The sequence below is a fragment of the Pempheris klunzingeri genome, chromosome 1 (assembly GCF_042242105.1).
Source record: "Pempheris klunzingeri isolate RE-2024b chromosome 1, fPemKlu1.hap1, whole genome shotgun sequence".
NCBI classification, from domain to species: domain Eukaryota; kingdom Metazoa; phylum Chordata; class Actinopteri; order Acropomatiformes; family Pempheridae; genus Pempheris; species Pempheris klunzingeri.
This window is the reverse complement of record NC_092012.1, coordinates 3118910-3137120: the sequence shown is the minus strand read 5'-3', so window position 1 is coordinate 3137120 and position 18211 is coordinate 3118910. Positions and strand designations below refer to the sequence as shown.

The 18211-nt window shown below is 45.4% G+C and overlaps 1 protein-coding gene across 1 annotated transcript in view; it reads right to left on the bottom strand.

Annotated features, from left to right (window-relative positions):
- iqgap1 (IQ motif containing GTPase activating protein 1) overlaps window positions 1–18211 on the bottom strand; it is a 41956-nt gene that overhangs the window by 2312 nt on the left and 21433 nt on the right. Inside the window, exons 7-33 of the mRNA XM_070836169.1 lie at window positions 17906–18019; window positions 17038–17216; window positions 16351–16438; window positions 16083–16240; window positions 15896–15980; window positions 15636–15799; window positions 14874–15034; window positions 13854–13978; window positions 13283–13446; window positions 8635–8725; window positions 8363–8530; window positions 7153–7295; window positions 6899–7069; window positions 6698–6781; window positions 6531–6602; window positions 6115–6184; window positions 5661–6025; window positions 5383–5546; window positions 5042–5266; window positions 4080–4220; window positions 3881–3965; window positions 2868–3100; window positions 2329–2461; window positions 2127–2229; window positions 1429–1564; window positions 1230–1317; window positions 71–280 (exon numbers count right to left, since the gene is read on the bottom strand). Of these exons, the coding sequence (XP_070692270.1) occupies window positions 71–280; window positions 1230–1317; window positions 1429–1564; window positions 2127–2229; window positions 2329–2461; window positions 2868–3100; window positions 3881–3965; window positions 4080–4220; window positions 5042–5266; window positions 5383–5546; window positions 5661–6025; window positions 6115–6184; window positions 6531–6602; window positions 6698–6781; window positions 6899–7069; window positions 7153–7295; window positions 8363–8530; window positions 8635–8725; window positions 13283–13446; window positions 13854–13978; window positions 14874–15034; window positions 15636–15799; window positions 15896–15980; window positions 16083–16240; window positions 16351–16438; window positions 17038–17216; window positions 17906–18019 (3920 nt within the window). The remainder of the gene's footprint in view (window positions 1–70; window positions 281–1229; window positions 1318–1428; window positions 1565–2126; window positions 2230–2328; window positions 2462–2867; window positions 3101–3880; window positions 3966–4079; window positions 4221–5041; window positions 5267–5382; window positions 5547–5660; window positions 6026–6114; window positions 6185–6530; window positions 6603–6697; window positions 6782–6898; window positions 7070–7152; window positions 7296–8362; window positions 8531–8634; window positions 8726–13282; window positions 13447–13853; window positions 13979–14873; window positions 15035–15635; window positions 15800–15895; window positions 15981–16082; window positions 16241–16350; window positions 16439–17037; window positions 17217–17905; window positions 18020–18211) is intronic.

The window sequence follows — 18211 nt, the reverse complement described above, 5'->3', positions numbered from 1 at the left end:
TTTACATAAAACACCGAGGAGGCTGGTGCTTTCAGGGTCGACCGCCAGAGATGATCTGATTGGTTTCTACCTTGGCTATGTCGTTGATGAGGTCCTGGTAGCGGTTCTGGGGGTGAACCTTCCCCAGCTCTGCCAGCCTCTGCAGGTTGCTCTTAATCTTTTCCTTCTTGCCCTGCAGCGTCAGGCTGTCGTCCACCACCGGCTTGGCCTGCTTCATCTTCTCTGGAGTCTTGGCATCTCTGATGGCCCTCCTCTGCATCGCACGCTGGTACTCTGCTTCCTGTCACCCCGGGAAACAGGACGGATTATAGTCATTAGAGTTTCAGTCAAACATCATTCTGTAGAAACCTTGAAACCATTTATCCTCAAAATTCAGGCCTTTCAATACCACACTCATGTTAGCAAGAGCAGAAGCCTCATTCACTGCACGTTATATTAAGAGAATGTGTAGATTCTTCCCTTCGTGCCACATTTGGAAGGAAAACTTTAACGTCCTGGTTACTTTGCTTGGCATTTCACCGTCAGAGGACAGTGGAAGACTTCTTCTATATATTCAGATCTGGGTTGCCAGATCATATTCAGCCCTTCATAGACCACTTCAAAGACGATGTGCCTCCCCCTCCCACAAACTAGCCTCATTTGATCATGAGCCACAAAATAACCAGTCACATTTTTTTCCACCTTGTACCAAATTTTATTTTTTTGTCTTTATGTTCCTATTTTACTTCCCTCCTCCTTCCTGTTTGTTTTTTTCTAATTAGTCTTGTTTTAATACATTTTTCATCTATATTTGAACTTATTGCACTATTACTCCTTTTTTCTCCCTCACACGTGAAAACACACCTGGAAAAAAAAAAATAAATTTGTTTCATTTCTGCTTCCATGTCGATGCATTTTTTTCATGTTTACTCCACATCTATACTGAAACCACATTATTTTTCCTATTTTCAACTGTATGTTCAACTCTGAAAACCCCAAAACAAAGAGAATGAATGCAAATAGGCATTTTTAAAATTCACTTGACTGCAACAGTAAAGTGAAGAAGTGAGCTGATGCAGTAGAGCGCCCTCTAGCTGTTATCCAGTAGTTTTCTATCCACGTCAGATCTGCAGCGTCTACAAAAGCCACTGCCTGATTACTTACAGCAATCAGACCTTCACATAATTGGTGTTCTGTGCACTGGAAGGTTTTATTACATTGCGGTTGTGGCCTTAAATCTTATTTCGGACCTGCTCTGTGCCTGCTGTTGAGTCCAGGATTTCAGTGAGAGTTTCTCCAGGCTGGAACCTGATCACATCCACAATGAGCCTCTTGGTGCTGAAAAGAAACAAAAAAACACAAAGCACAGGTATTTAACACACCACTGAACTTACTGAAATAACCACATGAATCCATTTTGTCCACCTTGAATCTACAGCGTGAGCTTACTTGAGCAGGAGAGTCCTGGCGTCCATCTCAGCGTTGGCCTCACCGGGGACGTCAAATTTGTTAGTGAGTGTGAGTGAAACCTCAGTCTTCCCCATCAGCTCTTTGTTGGGGTCATCAGGAGGGAGAGGATTTTCACCTGAAAGAGACAGAGAGCCAATCAGACGATTAAGGCGTGATGGAAGGTAATAATAGAAAGAGATAATTGAGCTTTTTCACCACTGGAAAGAGGCTCCCTTCATAAAACTGGGCTGTCCCTGCAGTAGAAAGGCTGAAATACCTTAGAAACTGGTGCCACATGACCGGAGAAAACCCTCCCCGGCTGATGGATGCCTCTTCCTTCTCCTCCGCATTGTATTTTGACCCATATAAGTTAATATATACATATATATTTATGACAGGCATACAAAAAAATATGCAAAAAGTGCAATCTGTAGCTCAAACAGAAGCTCTAGAGCCAAAAGAGCAGAGAGCTTTGCAGAAACAACCCTCATTCTAATGATACAAAGGTTGAAAAACCTCAAAGTTCCCCTCAATTGGTACCTTTCTCACTTTTAAGTACCAACATGAGCTTAAATAAACAAAAAGCACACAAAGTGAGCTTGTCCTGCTTTTCTAATTTTGTGAATTAGTTCAATTCTTGTCTTGCTAATTTTTGTTGGACTGACAAAGAAAGACTCAAACCCCCCCACTCCACTCACCAATGAGGGACTCTACTGTGGGAACCTCGCCCAGGTCCTCCAGCAGCTCGTGGATGGGGTCATTGTGCTCTGGAGCGATGGCGTCCTGATGGTCCAGCAGCAGCTAACAGGACAGAAGAGCCCAATCTGTATGTTAGTCCGATGTTTAAAACAACCAAAACACACTCTGCTCATCCACATGAGGCAGGAAGAGCAAACTCACAGTGTGAGTGTTGATAATCTCTCCGATGGAGATGTAGATGACGGGTTTGGTGACGGTGACCAAGTCCGAGTACTGATCCACGTTGAATTTATCTTCGAGAGAAGGAACGTCACACGCAGCCAGGAAGAAACGCCTGCGAGGGAAGATGGAGGAATAAAGAATAAAGTCAAAACAACTATCAATGTTTAGATTGTTTGGTAAAATGTGCATTTGGATTACTGGTAGCAGAACTAAGCATAGCAACCATTTATTTATAACGATATCACCACTGTTGGCTTCTCTTTCAACTATACATTCATTATTTTTAGCTTCTTTTTAATCATTTATACCTGATTTTTAGTTATTCAGATTCCTGTTTGCTTTCTAAATACTCATCAGGCTCTCAGATTACAGCTGATTCAATCATGGATATAGTTACATGGTTTTTGAATGAGCTACAGGTGACTGCAGGTGTCCCCTGGAGGGTTCAGGTACTCAAAGGGAAAGAAAGTGATTTAGCTTCCACACAAGTTATATCTCTGCATCTATTAACATCACACCTGAACTTCTGATAGGAAGCACTGAGATATTCGTTGATGGGATTGAGGTGGGCGTTGTCTCCCAGAAACATCTTATTGGAGGCGGCGTGCTGCAGCATCTTGGCGACAGAGCCCAGGTTTCGTCGCTGCTCGGTGGTCAGCTGGCCGCCCGCCGACACCTCGATGATGTCAAAGGCATCTGGAGCCACGATGGCCGGGTTCATGTAGCGGTAATACAAGAGGTTCCCCACGATCTGCAGAGCCAAAATCAAATGTCTCAGTTAGCTGAAAGTTATCGTGATCCTTTTTAGGATGGAAAATATTATCATGAGAAGCTCATTAACACGTGTGTATCTAACTGTTATATTCAAGGTGATGCAGCCATCGCCATAGATACTAGTACTAACACTAGTGTTTGAATGAAACAGATTTAAGAAGCAGGAAAATCGCATCTTTGGTGCAGAATGAGGAAAAGCTCTTGGAGGAGAGGGAGGAGAGGGAGGAGAGTGTCATGGCTCGCCTTAATGTCAGCAGACAGAGAGGAAGAGGAGGGCACCCTCATCCCAACAGAGGGGCTGCAGCTGAATGGTGAGGCAGAAAGAGGAGCAGCAGCAGACGGAGAGAAAAAGGGGGAGAAACGTGTGAGAAACAGGGAAAGGTGATCCAGGAAGAAGATGAGACCAAGAGGAAAATGCTTTTTGGTGAGGGAGCAGGGGAAGAAGAAGCCATGGTTGTCCAACTCACCAGGGTTAAAGGGTCAGTTCACCTGTTTTTTTTTAACATAATATGACTCTAAACTATCTGCAGAGGGATTGTGGGGTCAAAGGTTGTGACTGTAAAATTCAAAGATCTGTTTCTGAGCGTAACTTTGATGTTTAAAGCACCACAAATTAATTAAATCAATGCCAGTCACCTCCCCTGACCCTCGTTCCCCACATCAGACTGAAATTATCTGCCACTACTTCTACTAAGAAGGAGAACTGACCTTTTAAATGGAGTCACAAACATTAAGCCTACAAGTGAATGACGCAAACCTTGAGCAGCTCATCCTCTGTAGCATCGGGGAACTTCTCGTGGAGGGTGTCCTTCAGCACTTTGGAGATGAAACGCATCCCATATCTGACACGGACAGAGTGAAACAGATGCGGTCAGGTGGGGAAAACTAATCACCGTCGGTCTGAAGCAACCGACTCGTGTCTGTGCTCACAGCGACGCAGTAAGTGAGGAACGTACGGGATCTTATCCACCGAGACGACTATGGCAGACAGGAATTTGTCAGTGATGGTCTTCATGTTCTTGATGGAGGCTTCCAGTCTCGTCCTCACCTCCTCGTGGGCCATCGCCTGCTCGGGAGTCACATCGTAAGGCAGCTTGCTGTTGAGGACGGGACGGAGCAGAGAGAGAGATAAAGAAAAGAAGGAACCATCAATGGTGTTCATGACCTCTGAAACCTTTTTGGTTTATTAGCGTGCTGTCGTCACTGGTAACAAACAAATAAATATGAAGTGATGATGTTTTCTTGAAACTGGCAGAAAAATCAGGACACTACAAAACACTGTTTGATCTTAAAACCACCACAGCACTGCAGGAAAAAGTCTTGAAATAAACAAAGGAACTCCATGAATTCAAGATAAAGTGCCTAAACCTGGTTGGTACTGATAAAATCTGATCTAAACTGAACTAGAAAAAAAAAAAGCTGCTCTAAGATTGATGTGATCTTTAATGGTCATTTGGGACCTACCAGTTACTTTGAAACACCTATGACCTCTTTTTTAAACATATTTTTGGTTCAAAATGTCTGATAGGTACAAACAGTTTTGGAAGTAGCCTCAGCTGGCAGGTACGACAGTAAAAACAGTAAATTCTACCTCACAAACACATCAACCCATCGAGGCGGTGGCAGATCAGCAACAGCACCGTGTTTTGCAAAGTAAAATTACTGTTTTTGTCAATGGAGTCTGGTGGCTTTGAAGAGAGCGATCTAACGGCTGTTTCTGGTTAAACAGAAAGAATCTATAAAAAAGATGAAACTTTAAATAATCTATGCCAACACCTAACAGTCATTTCAAATCTAACGTGCTAAAATTGGTTTAAAAGTTATCCTTCAATACTGATCAGAAAATAACAACCAACAGAAATGAGTTCTTGTTCTTCTGTTTCTGCAGCCGTCTATGTTACAGTCTGCTCCAGCTCACCTGGCCTCTCCAGTCTGCGTCTCCATCTGGTTGACCCAGCTCTTGTAGATGTCCACCGGGTCCGTCTTGATGTTTAGCGCTTTGTCATCCATGATCTCCTTGACGACCGGTGCCAGGATCTGCCGCAGAGCGTTCTGTCCCCGCGTCCCTCTGTGGAAACTCACCACCATCTTGATGACTGTGGGGTTTCCTGTGACGATCTCCTTCATCTGGTCCACTTTTGACCTGCGGACGGACGTTAAAATGCAACATTTTACTGCTTATTCATGAATCAGACCTCATCAGATTTAAAAAAATGGTCATAAATGATTGTTGACTGGGTTCCGGCGTCTGTTTCTCACTTGATCTCCTCCTGCAGGGCAGTTTTGAAGAGCTTGAGCAGCAGGTACTCCTCTCTCTGGTTGGAGGCGTAGTTATACAGGGTGAAGATGACAGAGTCCATGAACTTGGTGGATTTATTCTGCGGCATCTGGAAGATTAGCTTGGCGAGATACGTGGGGTTGGTCTAAAGGGAAGCAGAAATTTAATTCAACATGATGCAGCTACCAGCGTCTTCAGCGGCTAATTATAACTCACTGTAGCCAGAAAACAGATCCTAAGAGATCTACTGTAACGTTACCTGTAACAGGTAAAAGAGATACTGGTAGGCTTCCAGTTTGACCCTCTTCTCCTTGCTGAGGGCCTTCAGGCCCCCCCGCTGCTTGTTCATCATCATCATGTTAGACAGCTGGCCCTTGTTCTTCTTGGTCAGCTTCTTGCTGTGGGACACCACCTCCTGCAGCGTGATCTTGTTCTTCACCAGCAGGCCGATCTTGATGTCCATCAGGTTCAGGTCGTTCTCCAGCTGCTGGTTGGAGCGGATGTTGGTGACCACCTCCTCGCGGAGCCGCATCAGCTCCAGCTCCTCCTGGAAGTCCTGGTCGCTGTGGTCCAGCAGGTGGACGAACTTCCTCACCACCGCCATCGGGGGGTCGTCGGCGCTGACTGTGCACGGAGGAGCATTTAGAGAGTCAAGCGAACCGCCAAAACTGGACACGAATTCAGAGCCCAAACTAATCAGTTTGATAACTCACTCAGTGTCTTGTAGTCGTCTCTGGCCTTGTTGGCTCTAATGAAAGCCTGAATCTTCACGACGTCATTGATCTGCAGGTGAAAACAACAATCACTCGGCTGATCAATCGTCTTCATTACAAAACACAACCACGGGAATCCGCAGTGAGTCAGAGTGGAAGAGACTCCACACATGTCAGAGTGCTAAATGAGCCATCTGCCTGCCTCAAACCCCACGGGACAGGGGAGGAAATGTCAGCGGAGATGTCGGGAGAAATTAACGCCCTGTGATTTAAAGCTTTTATTAGATAACGCTGCAATTTGTCCAATTTAAACCCACTTTTCTGTGACTGAAAATGTACAATGTTGTGCCTTGGGTCTTTCAAACTGTCCAAAAGTTCAGTTTTATTCATCAAGGTTTGAGGCTACTAATACTCACATGATCTTTGAAGTACTTTAGACGATCCTTATATTTCTTACGAGCTTGGTGCATGCGCACCATGGACTGGATCTGAGACGGACAAGAACAAACCCTTTAATCTTAACTGTATAAGATACAGCTGATCATTACTGACGCTGATTACAGACACGTCATGATGACTTTACCTTGACAGCCTCTTCACTGTGGTTCTTCAGATACTGCTTACGGTCTTTGAACTTCTTCCTCTGTTTGTAGCCTTTCCAGTAGGCCTGAGAGGAAAAGATGACACTTCACAATAAGTTCTGACAGCAGGCACAAGTTTGATTATTATTTTATTATTATTATTATTATTATTATTATTATTATTATATGCAGGTATCTCTCACCTGTACACATGTGACAGCTGGGTCTTGGGATTTCAGGTAGTTCATCCTCTCCTTTAGGCCTTTTCTCACCAGGTAGCCACGACAACGAGCTTGCAGCTTGGTAATTAGACTCTCATTGGCCAGCCACAGCTGCTCTCGATTGTAGGCCGTGGTTACCCCGGAAACCACCGACTGTCAGGAAGAAAGAAACGACCAGTTTAACGTGGTGCTAAAAAGCTGCGGCCATGCGGGGCTGCACAGGGACAGTTTGCTACCTGAATGTCCTCCTTGTTGAGCTGGGTGCTGTTTTGCAGGAAGCCCTCCGGCTCCACCCAGGTGCCCTCCTTGGTATTCAGGTTATAGTAGTAGTTGTGTCCACCCTTCACCCAGTGTTTCACCCACTCACTGCCATTATCACCTGGACAGACAGAATTATGGAAGGCAAATTAACAAGTTGGAGCCGCAGCTCGGGCAAATAATAACCAACAAGCATCATCCCTCCGTTCTGAATACATCTCATCTCCAGAGCAGCAGGTAAAACCCTTCAGAATTTGGAAAAAGATTTTTAACATCAATATGGGACGATTCTCAGTAGTTTTTGCATGCGTGGAAGGAGATTTCATGTCTACCAGACTCACAGCGTAGGAAGCTGCCATCATTCAAAGCATGAAATTTAGAGAGTTAATTACACTCCTCACTAAAAGTCAGGGATATTCAGCTTTCAGGTGAAGTTTCAGGATGAACCTAAAATGCATTCTAACCTTTCCAGGTGAACTTAATGTGACCTTCTCTAAACCTTTGAATGCACATGTCCAACTGTTCAGTGTCTCAGTACTTTCTGCACCAGCTGCTGTTCTCTAACAAGAAGCTTAACAGCAACATTCACAACAGGTTTGATCCATGAATCCACCAATACATTTCCTGCTTCAGTTAGAATTGGTATTTAAACAGTCCTCCTCATCCTGCTGTTCACATTCTGACATCATGAGACCAAGACGACACCTAACAGTTGATCAGCAGCACCTCAACACTGGAGGCTTCAAACAGGAAGTCCTCAGACGGAGGTGTTCACTGAGCTTAGAGGGTCACAGAGTGTCATCAGGAGGTTGGAACAGTGATACAGAGACTGGAAGAGTCACAGAAAGGAGAGGAGTGGACGTCCTTTGGCCACGTCCCAATTTATTGAGGCACTGAACATGTTTTATTGTGGTTTACCTACCACTGTTGGTAGATTTTCTTTCAATAAATTGTTTAAGATGAATAAAAGTACCAGTGCATGCTTCTACTTAAATGTCCTACTTTCATGATATAATATCACTGTAACATTCACTTTTTACATTTTCCATATATTTCACCTGAAAGTCGAATATCCCTAACTTTTAGTGAGTAGTGTATATCTTAAATATATCTAAATATATTGCACGCTACAGACAAACATAGTGACACTGCAGTAACCACTCTCCTCCCTTATTCATCCCTCCTCACCTTCTGCCTTCTTCCCGTCCTTGATCTTGGTCAGGTCTTCCTGGTAGGTCTGGCCACATTCAGAGGTGACACCATACAGTCCTGCCCCGGGGCTACGCAGAGCAGCCAGGGTCTGAGCTGCGTCGCCAGTGTCCACAGCCTCATTGATAGCCTGGATGGACTGCGAGACTGTGGATACAAACACAAGCATCAGCCTCTGCTGCTCTTCACACCAGCAAACGTTCTTAAACATATAGTGAGTCCAGTAAAATGAAGTGTGTGTGTGCTCATACACTGCAGGGCCTCCTGTGTGTCCTGGTTGGCCTTCAGAATGGCTTCCTGGATCTCATCCAGCCACAGCACAGCAGAGGGGTCTTGGGTCTCCTGGAAGGACACGAGAAAACATGTTCAGAAATTAACAGCAAGCAAATCTGTCCTCTGCTTGATCATGGCTGTATCTAACAGGGAATGTCTGTGATTCTTCTGATCTTAAATTCATGTAAAATCATGAGTGAATGACACAATACAGCTAAAAACTAGCAGAGGAAGAACACAACAACTCTACAAGATGTATAAAACTGCGTCCTTCCTCAGGCCGCACAGCTCTATCTGTGTGACTGTGTGACCAGACGTGTTTGGTTTGGTTTATTAGTGTAATATAGTAGTAGTAGTAGTTTTTTTCAGTCCAATCAAGCTTATCTAGATAAAGACAGCACTGATTTCCCTGCTGAAGACAGAAATAGCCAAACATCAGGTATAAGCAGCACAACGAAGGGCCGAGATAATTAGCTCATTAGCAGCCCTTTTGAATTAAATAGCAAATACACCTAACTTCCTGGCATGAGGCTTTCGTCTCGTGTTGTCTCATTTTAACCCTATTTAAAAAAAAACAAACTTGTTCTTAAAAACAAGTACAAACTGTAAAACACAGAGTAGGACCGGGGTGTATTATTACAGCTTGTTTTAAAATACAACAAATCCAACTTCTTCAGAAACGGAGCATTTAGTGTGTTAAATGTGGGTTAAATGTGTCTGCTGTTTCATCACGGCTGCACCCAGTAGTCAACATTACAACACCCCGTACTGTTGCGCTGCATCCTGGTCTCTTTCTCTGCCACACTTCTACATTTGAGCTTGAGGAGCACTCTTTCTTTGATTGTGTGGAGCTCACACATTTCCTCACACTCACACTCCATCTGTCACACCAGCTACATTTAGACGGTCGTCCATAGAAGGAGAAAAATGCACCGTACGACAAACAGACCTAAAAATGTGTTTCAGTGTGGACTTTTCTTTTATGTCACTTGATCCCAGTTGCTCGCCACACAAACCACAGCAGGATTTAAAAGCTGGAACCAACGCTTCACTCTGACTCACTGAGCTGTAGTTCTACCAGACTGCATCCAGATGGCGCTCTCTGTCTCAGTATGAAGCGTGAGGCGTGGAGCCCGGTAAAACAGGCAGCTCATTTAGTTTCGGCCTCCCCCTCCGTGTGTCCCGCCCATTCATACTGTGCTTCAGGGTACAGGAGAGGAGGTGTGTGTGTGTGTGTGTGTGTGTGTGTGAAAGAGGTGGGCGGGTATGACTGATACCTGATCTGAAGGAGTTCTTATGCAAGGGGGGGGGGGGTAGTTTGCAGGCAACATCTGCAACAGCATGCACCAGGAGCCTAATAAGCTCCATCTTTCTAGTAAACACAGCCGTACCTGGGTGAGCGCCGATCGGTGTTTGTATGTTTGCGCTCTAATTAGTATTTTGTGGGCGATGAGTCACTGCAGCTGGTGGGAGGTCCTAGACTGGGTGCGGTGCCAGAGCGGGCAGGAGACGGGAGAAGGACTGCTGGGTGCAGCTTGGTGTTTAGTTCATCACACGTTACAAGAACATCATGAGGAAGTGAAAGCTGTGGGGGTTGGGCAGTTTATAACTCATCTTCCTAAACATTTCTTCTGCACATCTTTTTTTTTACTTCCTTAGAAACCATGAGCTCATTCACATGTCTGCAGGCTCAGCAGTGTGGGAAGCCTGGAAGCACACATACAGGACAAAGCACATGACTGGACTGAAACTCGTGGAGTCCCTGTTGTGATTGTTGCAGCTCCAAAGTGAGGTGATAAGCATCTGAAGGGGCAAACCGTAGTGGACTATATTCAGCTTGTTAGTCAGTAGAGTCTGGGCAGGACTTCCTGCTGTTTATCTAGGCACAGCCCTCACCCCACAGTCAAAGCCAACTTCTGCCTGGCTGTCTTTCTGACTAACTGTTCTAATAGTGCAGAGTTAATGAGGCGACACCAAGAAGCCAGCCACAAAAAAACAAGCTTTGCTGTCGCTTCTCTAAACTCCCCCGACCTCAGATCACCTGGAAACACCCCTCTGGCAGCCTGACTGCGTCTTAGCCATGTGGGTCTGTATCCTCAGCCAATCCCACGTCGGCTCGGACCCTCTGAGAACAGGAAGCTCACGCTGCTCTAACAACTTCCTCTGTCTTTAGATCATCACCTCAAACGGCCACATTCGCCAATCACCAGCCGAAGGATGGTGTGTGTGCCTGTGGGTCTGGCCCATTTAATATAACGGTCAGCTTTCTGCCCTTTTATGGAAGCAGATGACTGAAGCCCGGCTTGTTATTTCCTACGCCTGTGAAATCGGCAGGAAAATAGTTTGCTTTTTTCCCTCTCCTTTTTTTTTTTGGTTTCTAATTTTTTTTTCTGGGTTCTGTTATGCAAGTGTGACGAGTTCCCACATGTATTCAAGGGTTTAGATGTGACTGACGCCTGTTGACATTTGAAACAGTGTGGGTAGTAGTCAAGTATTGGCCAACCTTGATAAGAGACCTCCTTTATCTACAGAATAAAAACAGACTCAGCTCTCAAATGGATACACACAGGGAGTTCTGCTATTTACAGACTTTGTTCTGAAGGAATTGGGAGTGAGCATTTAGCATTTAAGGTTCTCAGTATGAAACCTGCTGCCCTCTTGACCTACAACAGGAAAACAACCTCTCTCTCTCTCTTCCTGTAACATCAAATGCAAATGTGCTGCACAAACGCACACATACAAGAACCGCATTCATCAGCTCGCCTCAGTCAAGTAACGATAACACCAGGCAAATGAGTCAGAGAGAGTAGGGAGCCGATGAAGTGCTTTCCAGAGAGACGGTGCTTCTGTTCCAAGAGTATTCTTCTCTGGACTCGCATGAAACCGGGGAGTGCTAATGAAAACAGAACACGAAGCTGAAGGCAGACATGTCGGATGCAGACATACGACAGGATGTGAGTGGGAGAAAAAGATGATCGCACCATGACATCAGCAGTCTGGTGGTGTCATGTGCTGCTCGGAGGCCTGAGTCACATGGAGCCATCTGCAACCACGATGGGTCTGAGATCCCAGAGAGCTACGACCACACGTCCCAATAATACATCTGTACAGCAGTTGGGTGTCACGGTGACTTAGCACATGAAATACTGATGTAACGCACCCTGATGGTCTTACTGTCGGCCCAGAACTCCTTCAGCCTGGTGGATGAGCTCTCAGCCAGTGGGAAAAGGTAGCCTGCTAGGAGGCCCGGGGGTCGTGCCCTCCTCAGAAGACACTATTCTATCATATATATCTTAATTATTGCATATTTTAATGAGTTTTGTCATATATATGTGGCTGCAGGAGGTTCCATTACATCATATCTTATTTCTAAAACATGACTTGGGCCATCTGACATTAGTTTGAATAATTGGACAGATGGAAAGAACACAAAAGCATTCTGGGATATCTTAAACTTTCAAATGACTTTAAAGTGTGAGGCTGAGGCAAAGCCTACACTTTCCTCATATGACATATGTCCTGTTACCGTGACAACACCATCTGTTTTAGCGTCTATGCAGAGCGTCCTCGGCCCCTGCGGGAGGAAGCCGGAGAACATGCAGACTGCACACGGAAAGGTTCAAGGCTCAAACCTTTCAGGGTCCATGAATGTCTGAGCGATGTGGCATTAGTGACTTCAGTGGACTTTTTAATGCTTAGGTGTTTTCCAAAGTAACACACACACACTCATAAAGAACGAGACACAGACACACTTCTCTGTCATCGTGCTCACACTGTTTGGAAGCAGCTGCTCGTGGTCGTAAAAATGAACACAACTAACATAATAAAGCAGCCAGCTGGATTTAAAGGAGGACTCAGATGTTTGTCCAACAGCCGGCACTTGTGGAGACCTCTGAGTCTGTCGGAGTCTGAGGCTCACGAGCTCGGTCATCCGGTTGAAATCAGCAGAACAATATTAAAAAGACATTTAGCAAACGCTTCTTTTGTTGCAGCCTGCAGAGAGTGAACCTGAGGACACAACATTCTCTTAATTACTAATTCAGAGGCATGACCTCTAAAGAAAGTGCCCCGATACCCTGCTGGACTCAAACATGAATCTAAGCACACGTTTGATCACTCGCAGCTCATCTGAACAGGAATCAGATCACAATAACTACACCTCTATTCATCAGAATCATTTAAATACACCTCCATGTGTCACATGATCATACTGTCATACTGTATATAGGCTTCACAACTTGTTTCTGTATGAGCTGCAGTAAAAAGCCCTCCACACTTCTGGATGTAACTGTAGCCAGATGCTGTTTGCATGAAGTGTTTGCATAATGCTTGCCTGAATACTAGACACACACACACACACACACACACACACACACACACACACACACGACAAAGCTAATCACAAAGGGAGAGACCAGGACAGCCGGGGTAAACCTAACATTAATCCAAACCCCACACTTATCTTTAGATGATAACCTAAACATCTATTCACGTCTCTGCAGCACCCGTGGGAAAGACCCTTCTCAGAAAGCTGTGTGTGTGTGTGTGTGTGTGTGTGTGTGTGTGTGTGTGTGTGTGTGTGTGTGTGTGTGTGTGTGTGTGTGTGTGTGTGTGTGTGTCTCTTACATGAGCCTTCTCTCTGCGGGCCTCCAGCAGTTTATCGTGGTAATGCTGAGCCACAGACGGGTCCACATCGGTGAGCTTGGCTGAAGAGTTCTGCAGCATGGCCAGGATCTTCATGAGATCCCCTTCATCCAGGGCCTCGTTGATCAGTCCGATGGCAGCAATACCTGCAAATACACGAGCAGAGGAGACCGATTGGAACTCTGTGACGGTGATTTAATGAGGGAGGGTAAAACCAGTCGAGATGAGGCATCGTCTGACGATTAAACATGAAATTTAACTTAAATGAAACAGGACAAATGTTACTTTTAAATGTGTCCTGTTATACTTGGCCAACAAATACACAAATCATGAATTCTACTGTTCTCATTTCTTAATTTATTCACTGTATGATATAGTATAACACACAAGCTATTAGCCCGTTAGCTTATCTGGTGATCATTTTTAAACATTTTGATTTATCCACATCAAATCTGTAGTGAAACGTAAATCTATTTATCTACATATTTGTGCTCCTTTTCATTGTGTTTTTACTGGAATGTGACTCATTTGGGTGTAAACGGAGGTCTCTTACGTTCGTGCTCCTCCTGCACAGTCAGGTTGACTTGGTCGATGCAGGCTTGGATGTCGTTCCAGGTCAGATAGTCGGAGCCCTCCTCTTTGGCCGCCGCCTTCAGGCGCATCAGCTCATCCATGTACCTGAGGAACACGCAGGTACAGTAAGACACCGACAGAACCGCCTCAGTCCATCGAAGAAACACGGCAACACTAAATTGCGAGTTGTGTAATAAATCATATTGTTTGTTGTATTAGAAATGGGTGTGTTACACTGTGATGTGCCCTGACAGACATGGAGTGGGTGTGTGGGTGGTGTCTAATGTGTTTAGATTGGTAGATGTGTGTGGTGTTGGCACTTTTAACCCGTTAAAAGTATATGTTTCAATGTAATGACGTTCCTCTCCACTCTTCACCTCTATGTGTCACTCACTGGAAAGAAACAAGACTCTCTCAAGTTTATCCTGATGTAAACCCTGTTTGTGACAGGGGTGGAGAAGCTCCTTCCTCAGGGGTTTACATATTTTGGTCCTGCCTGTCTCCTCGTAACTATTAGTCCAAAACATTATCAACGATGGGGCAACGCTGGATACAGCAGTCCTGCCAAAACAGAGCAGACCTTGTGGTCTCCTTGACCTTACTGGCCAGATAACTGATATTGCTTCACAGGAAGTCGTCCTCCCCTCCATCCCACGAGGGTTTCTACACTTTAGTCAACATGAAAAGATTTAATACACATTGAGGTTGAATTTTCAGAAAATGTGGGACCATTTAGAGACACTGTGGTTCCAGAGTACCACAGCTGCTGGCTATTTCATTATTTGTTCTTTCTATTGCTTATCCAGTACTAATCTGTAGACCTAACAGTTATTACTTTGTAATGTTGTGTGTGTTTTGTTCGTTATTCATTGTTTCTTTTTGCCTTTATATATTTGTATTGTTTATCACTGTCATCATGTTGAAAACTATTGTTTACAAGAAAAATGCTCAAATTACAAAAACAAATCAGACGAATGAAGAAGCTGCTGTGTGCGCTCACCTCTGTGCGTATTCATCCTCCACATTGCTGAGTCCAGTGATGGAGCTGGACAGTTGTTTCCAGAGGGCGGCTCGGTCTCCGACGTCCATCGCCTCGTTCATCAGCACCACCGATGACAGCATCTCCACGGCAACAAGCAGCTCCGGGTGGGACAGCGAGCCCTGCGGGACACCAGCCACAAATTTACCTCATGTGTCAAACTGCCAATGAAGAGCACCAGAGGCAAACAACATGCCGGCGTCGTCTCGTTTTGTTGTTCAGGAGTCAAATCAGAGGAGACATGGACACCAAACAGAGTCTGAAGCAACTGGTGTGTAGGCGATGAATTATTGGCTCATCCTTTAGTCCACAAGTCATCAGGAAAAAATATCCTGAGAGCCTCAAGTGAAGTTTTCATATTAATTTAATCTAAATCTGGAAAAAAAAAGCAGCAAATCCTCTGGAAATACTGGATCCCAGCGAAAGTTGCTCAGGATTCATTTTCTGTTGCTCAGCAAAACAGATAAATTAGAAAAGAAGAAGGTGGTTTTAAGTTTAATGTGTTTCAGAGTCAGAGCAACATTAAATCAACTTTGGAAACAATAGAGACGTCAGTGTGGTTCTGACTGATGAGCAGTCTCACTACTTTTCATTTTCAGGGTCAACTGGTTCTGTAATTTAGCCTCAACAGCCACACGATTGCATGTTTCCCCCCCCAGGAAGGATGCACAGGAGCAGTGAGCTCTCTGTGTGTTTTATTCTGTGCCACTGTGTTTCTTCTACCTCCGGGCTTTGCTGCTGCAGGCTAGCTAGCTCTCTCTGGTAGAGGTCTGCAGCGCTGGGGTAGACGTCAGGCAGCTGAGCGTCGGGGTTCATCAGCTCCTCCACCGTCTTCTCCGGCACGCCCGCTCTGATGGCGCCGTTGATGAGCTCCACCGCCTTCAACACTGCACACACAGAAGATTAACATGGGTTGGGACGTTGTACAGGCAGACACAGATGCAGTGAAGATGATGTTCTTGAGAAACTGAGTTTGTGCGTACTCTTTAGGTAACCCTCTGCAATATTATTAGCCACATCCACGCCGCTCTGCAACTCATCCTTAGACAGGGCTTCTCCTGGAGACACCTAACGAGGAAGAGATCAGATTATAATGAGCGGGCAGAAGCCGACTTTACACCTTTTTTTCTTGACATTAAGCAACAGGTTTGCTTGCACACTGATCCCTACCTGCTCTTTATTCTCCCGGTCAGCCTGCAGCTGTTTGAGGTACCAGCCTTTGTTCTGGGCCTGCAGGTTCTGAACGCCCATGGCTTTAAGGGCCTCGTATAACTTATCCTCATCGCCGCTCAGCAGCGCCTGTTCAGCTGCACTCAAGGCTTTGCTCACTGCGGGAGAAAGGCTGGCATTTCACTACTGCACCGTGGAAACCAAGATAAATCAACAAACCGGCGTATAAACGTGTGTGTGTGTGTGTGTGTGTGTTCATGTGACTTACCGTTGACCTTGTTGACGTTGCCCTGGATTTCAGCCTGGGTCAGAAGCTCATCGTAGACGTCTCTCTCTGCGTCCACGTTCTCCATTTGCTGTTGGAGCAGAGCGACAAACTTGTGGCCAACAGCAAACTAAATACAGCAGCAGGGACACACGAGCACGACTTATCTTCATATCCCTCCTGCAGGAGGCCAAAGTAAAATATACATCTTTCCAGAGGGAACTTTTGTTCTCTTGTTCTGGTTTTCAGGGTGATGTGGATCTTTGCGATGCCTATTGGCTAAACATTCATAATACATCATAATTTATCTCTCACTGCAAGATATTGTTGTCAAACCTGTCACAAGAGGATGGATGGCTTTTATTCCTCTCTCTCTGACCCCGGCCAGTCCATCTTCCAGCCCCCATTCTTTACTGTGGTGGTCGCAGTGATCGCTGCAGCCTCAGCATTTTACTCTACATTTTACTGCCTGGTGCCAAATTTCCCTCTGCTTCAGGCTGTTTGTGCAATTATTTGCTACTCAAAAAGTGGACAATGACTCGCTTGAACACCCCATTTTTTTTTTTTAAATTATATTGGCCTTTTATGGACACTCAAGGATAATGTGCCCCAGGACATCATTCCTGTCTGACCATGTGAAGCCTGTGCAGAGAATTCACCGCATCTGTGCCGAAGGCTAAAAGTTCGTACCCGTTTGCGTGAGCTGGCCACCTTCTCCCCCTTGGCCTGATACAGGGTGTCATGGTACAGCTGGGCGGTGTTGGAGTCCAGGTTGACCAGCATGGCGTTGGGGTTTTGCATTGCGGCCAGCGTGCCCTCTGGTACGCCGTGGTCGATGGCCTCGTTGATGGCGATCACAGCTGCATGCACTGAAGACGGAGGGGAAGATGGTGAGGAGATGGTGAGGAGATGGTGAGGAGATGGCTTCAAATGACTTCTGGGGGCTTTTGTCTGTGTGATTCTTCTAATTATTGATAATATTAAGTAAGTAATGTCTCCTATTGTGCTCTGTTTTGTCCTACTCATACAGCTCTTACACCTGAGGGAAGAGTTTGACATTTACTCTGATGAGAACATTGACACCCCTCTCATGTCATATTGTCCATTAAATATGAAGCTGCAGTATCAGGACAGTTAGCCTAGCTTAGCATAAAGCATGCAAGCGGGGGGAAACAGCTAGCCTGGCTTCCTCAAACACATTACACTTCTTCTTCTTCACGTCTTTTTTTTGTATGAATTAAGCAAACTTGAAGGAGTGCTGGTAGGCTGGCTGTTTCCAGTCTCCACTATTTAACGAACAAATATGAGAGTGCTATCAATCTTCTCGTTAGAAAGAAAGCAAATACACGAGCTTCCTCAAAAACTGGAGCAGTTAATCCTGTGAACTGAGCTCCTGGCTCCTTAGGTAGATAGCTGACTAATCCATAGAATGGCTGGATTATAATGATCCCCAGTGGGTCGAGGAGATGTTTTATTATGAACGCATGAATCAACTAAACTTCATAGTCTGCAGATCCCCCCCCCCTCCCCTCCCCGTGACATCTGAGCCCCCTCTCACATGCAGCTTCGTCCACAGAAAGCTCATTGGCCAGGATCCCGCCAATCTTGCTGAAGGCGGGCATCTGGATCCCATACTTTTCCAGCTCGCTCTTCATGTTGTTGATCTCCTCCTCTGGGAGAGAAGACAGAGCAGAAGGAACACATCAATGGACCGAGGGGGGGAAAAAACAAAAAAAAAACAAAAAGAGGGGAGTGGGAGCGGACGAGGGTTGAGGGTGGGGAGGAGCGGGGAGGAGCCGGCTTAGAGGAGCGAGAGAGCGCGGAGACAGACTGTTCCTGGCTCCTAAGTGATAATCAGATTTCT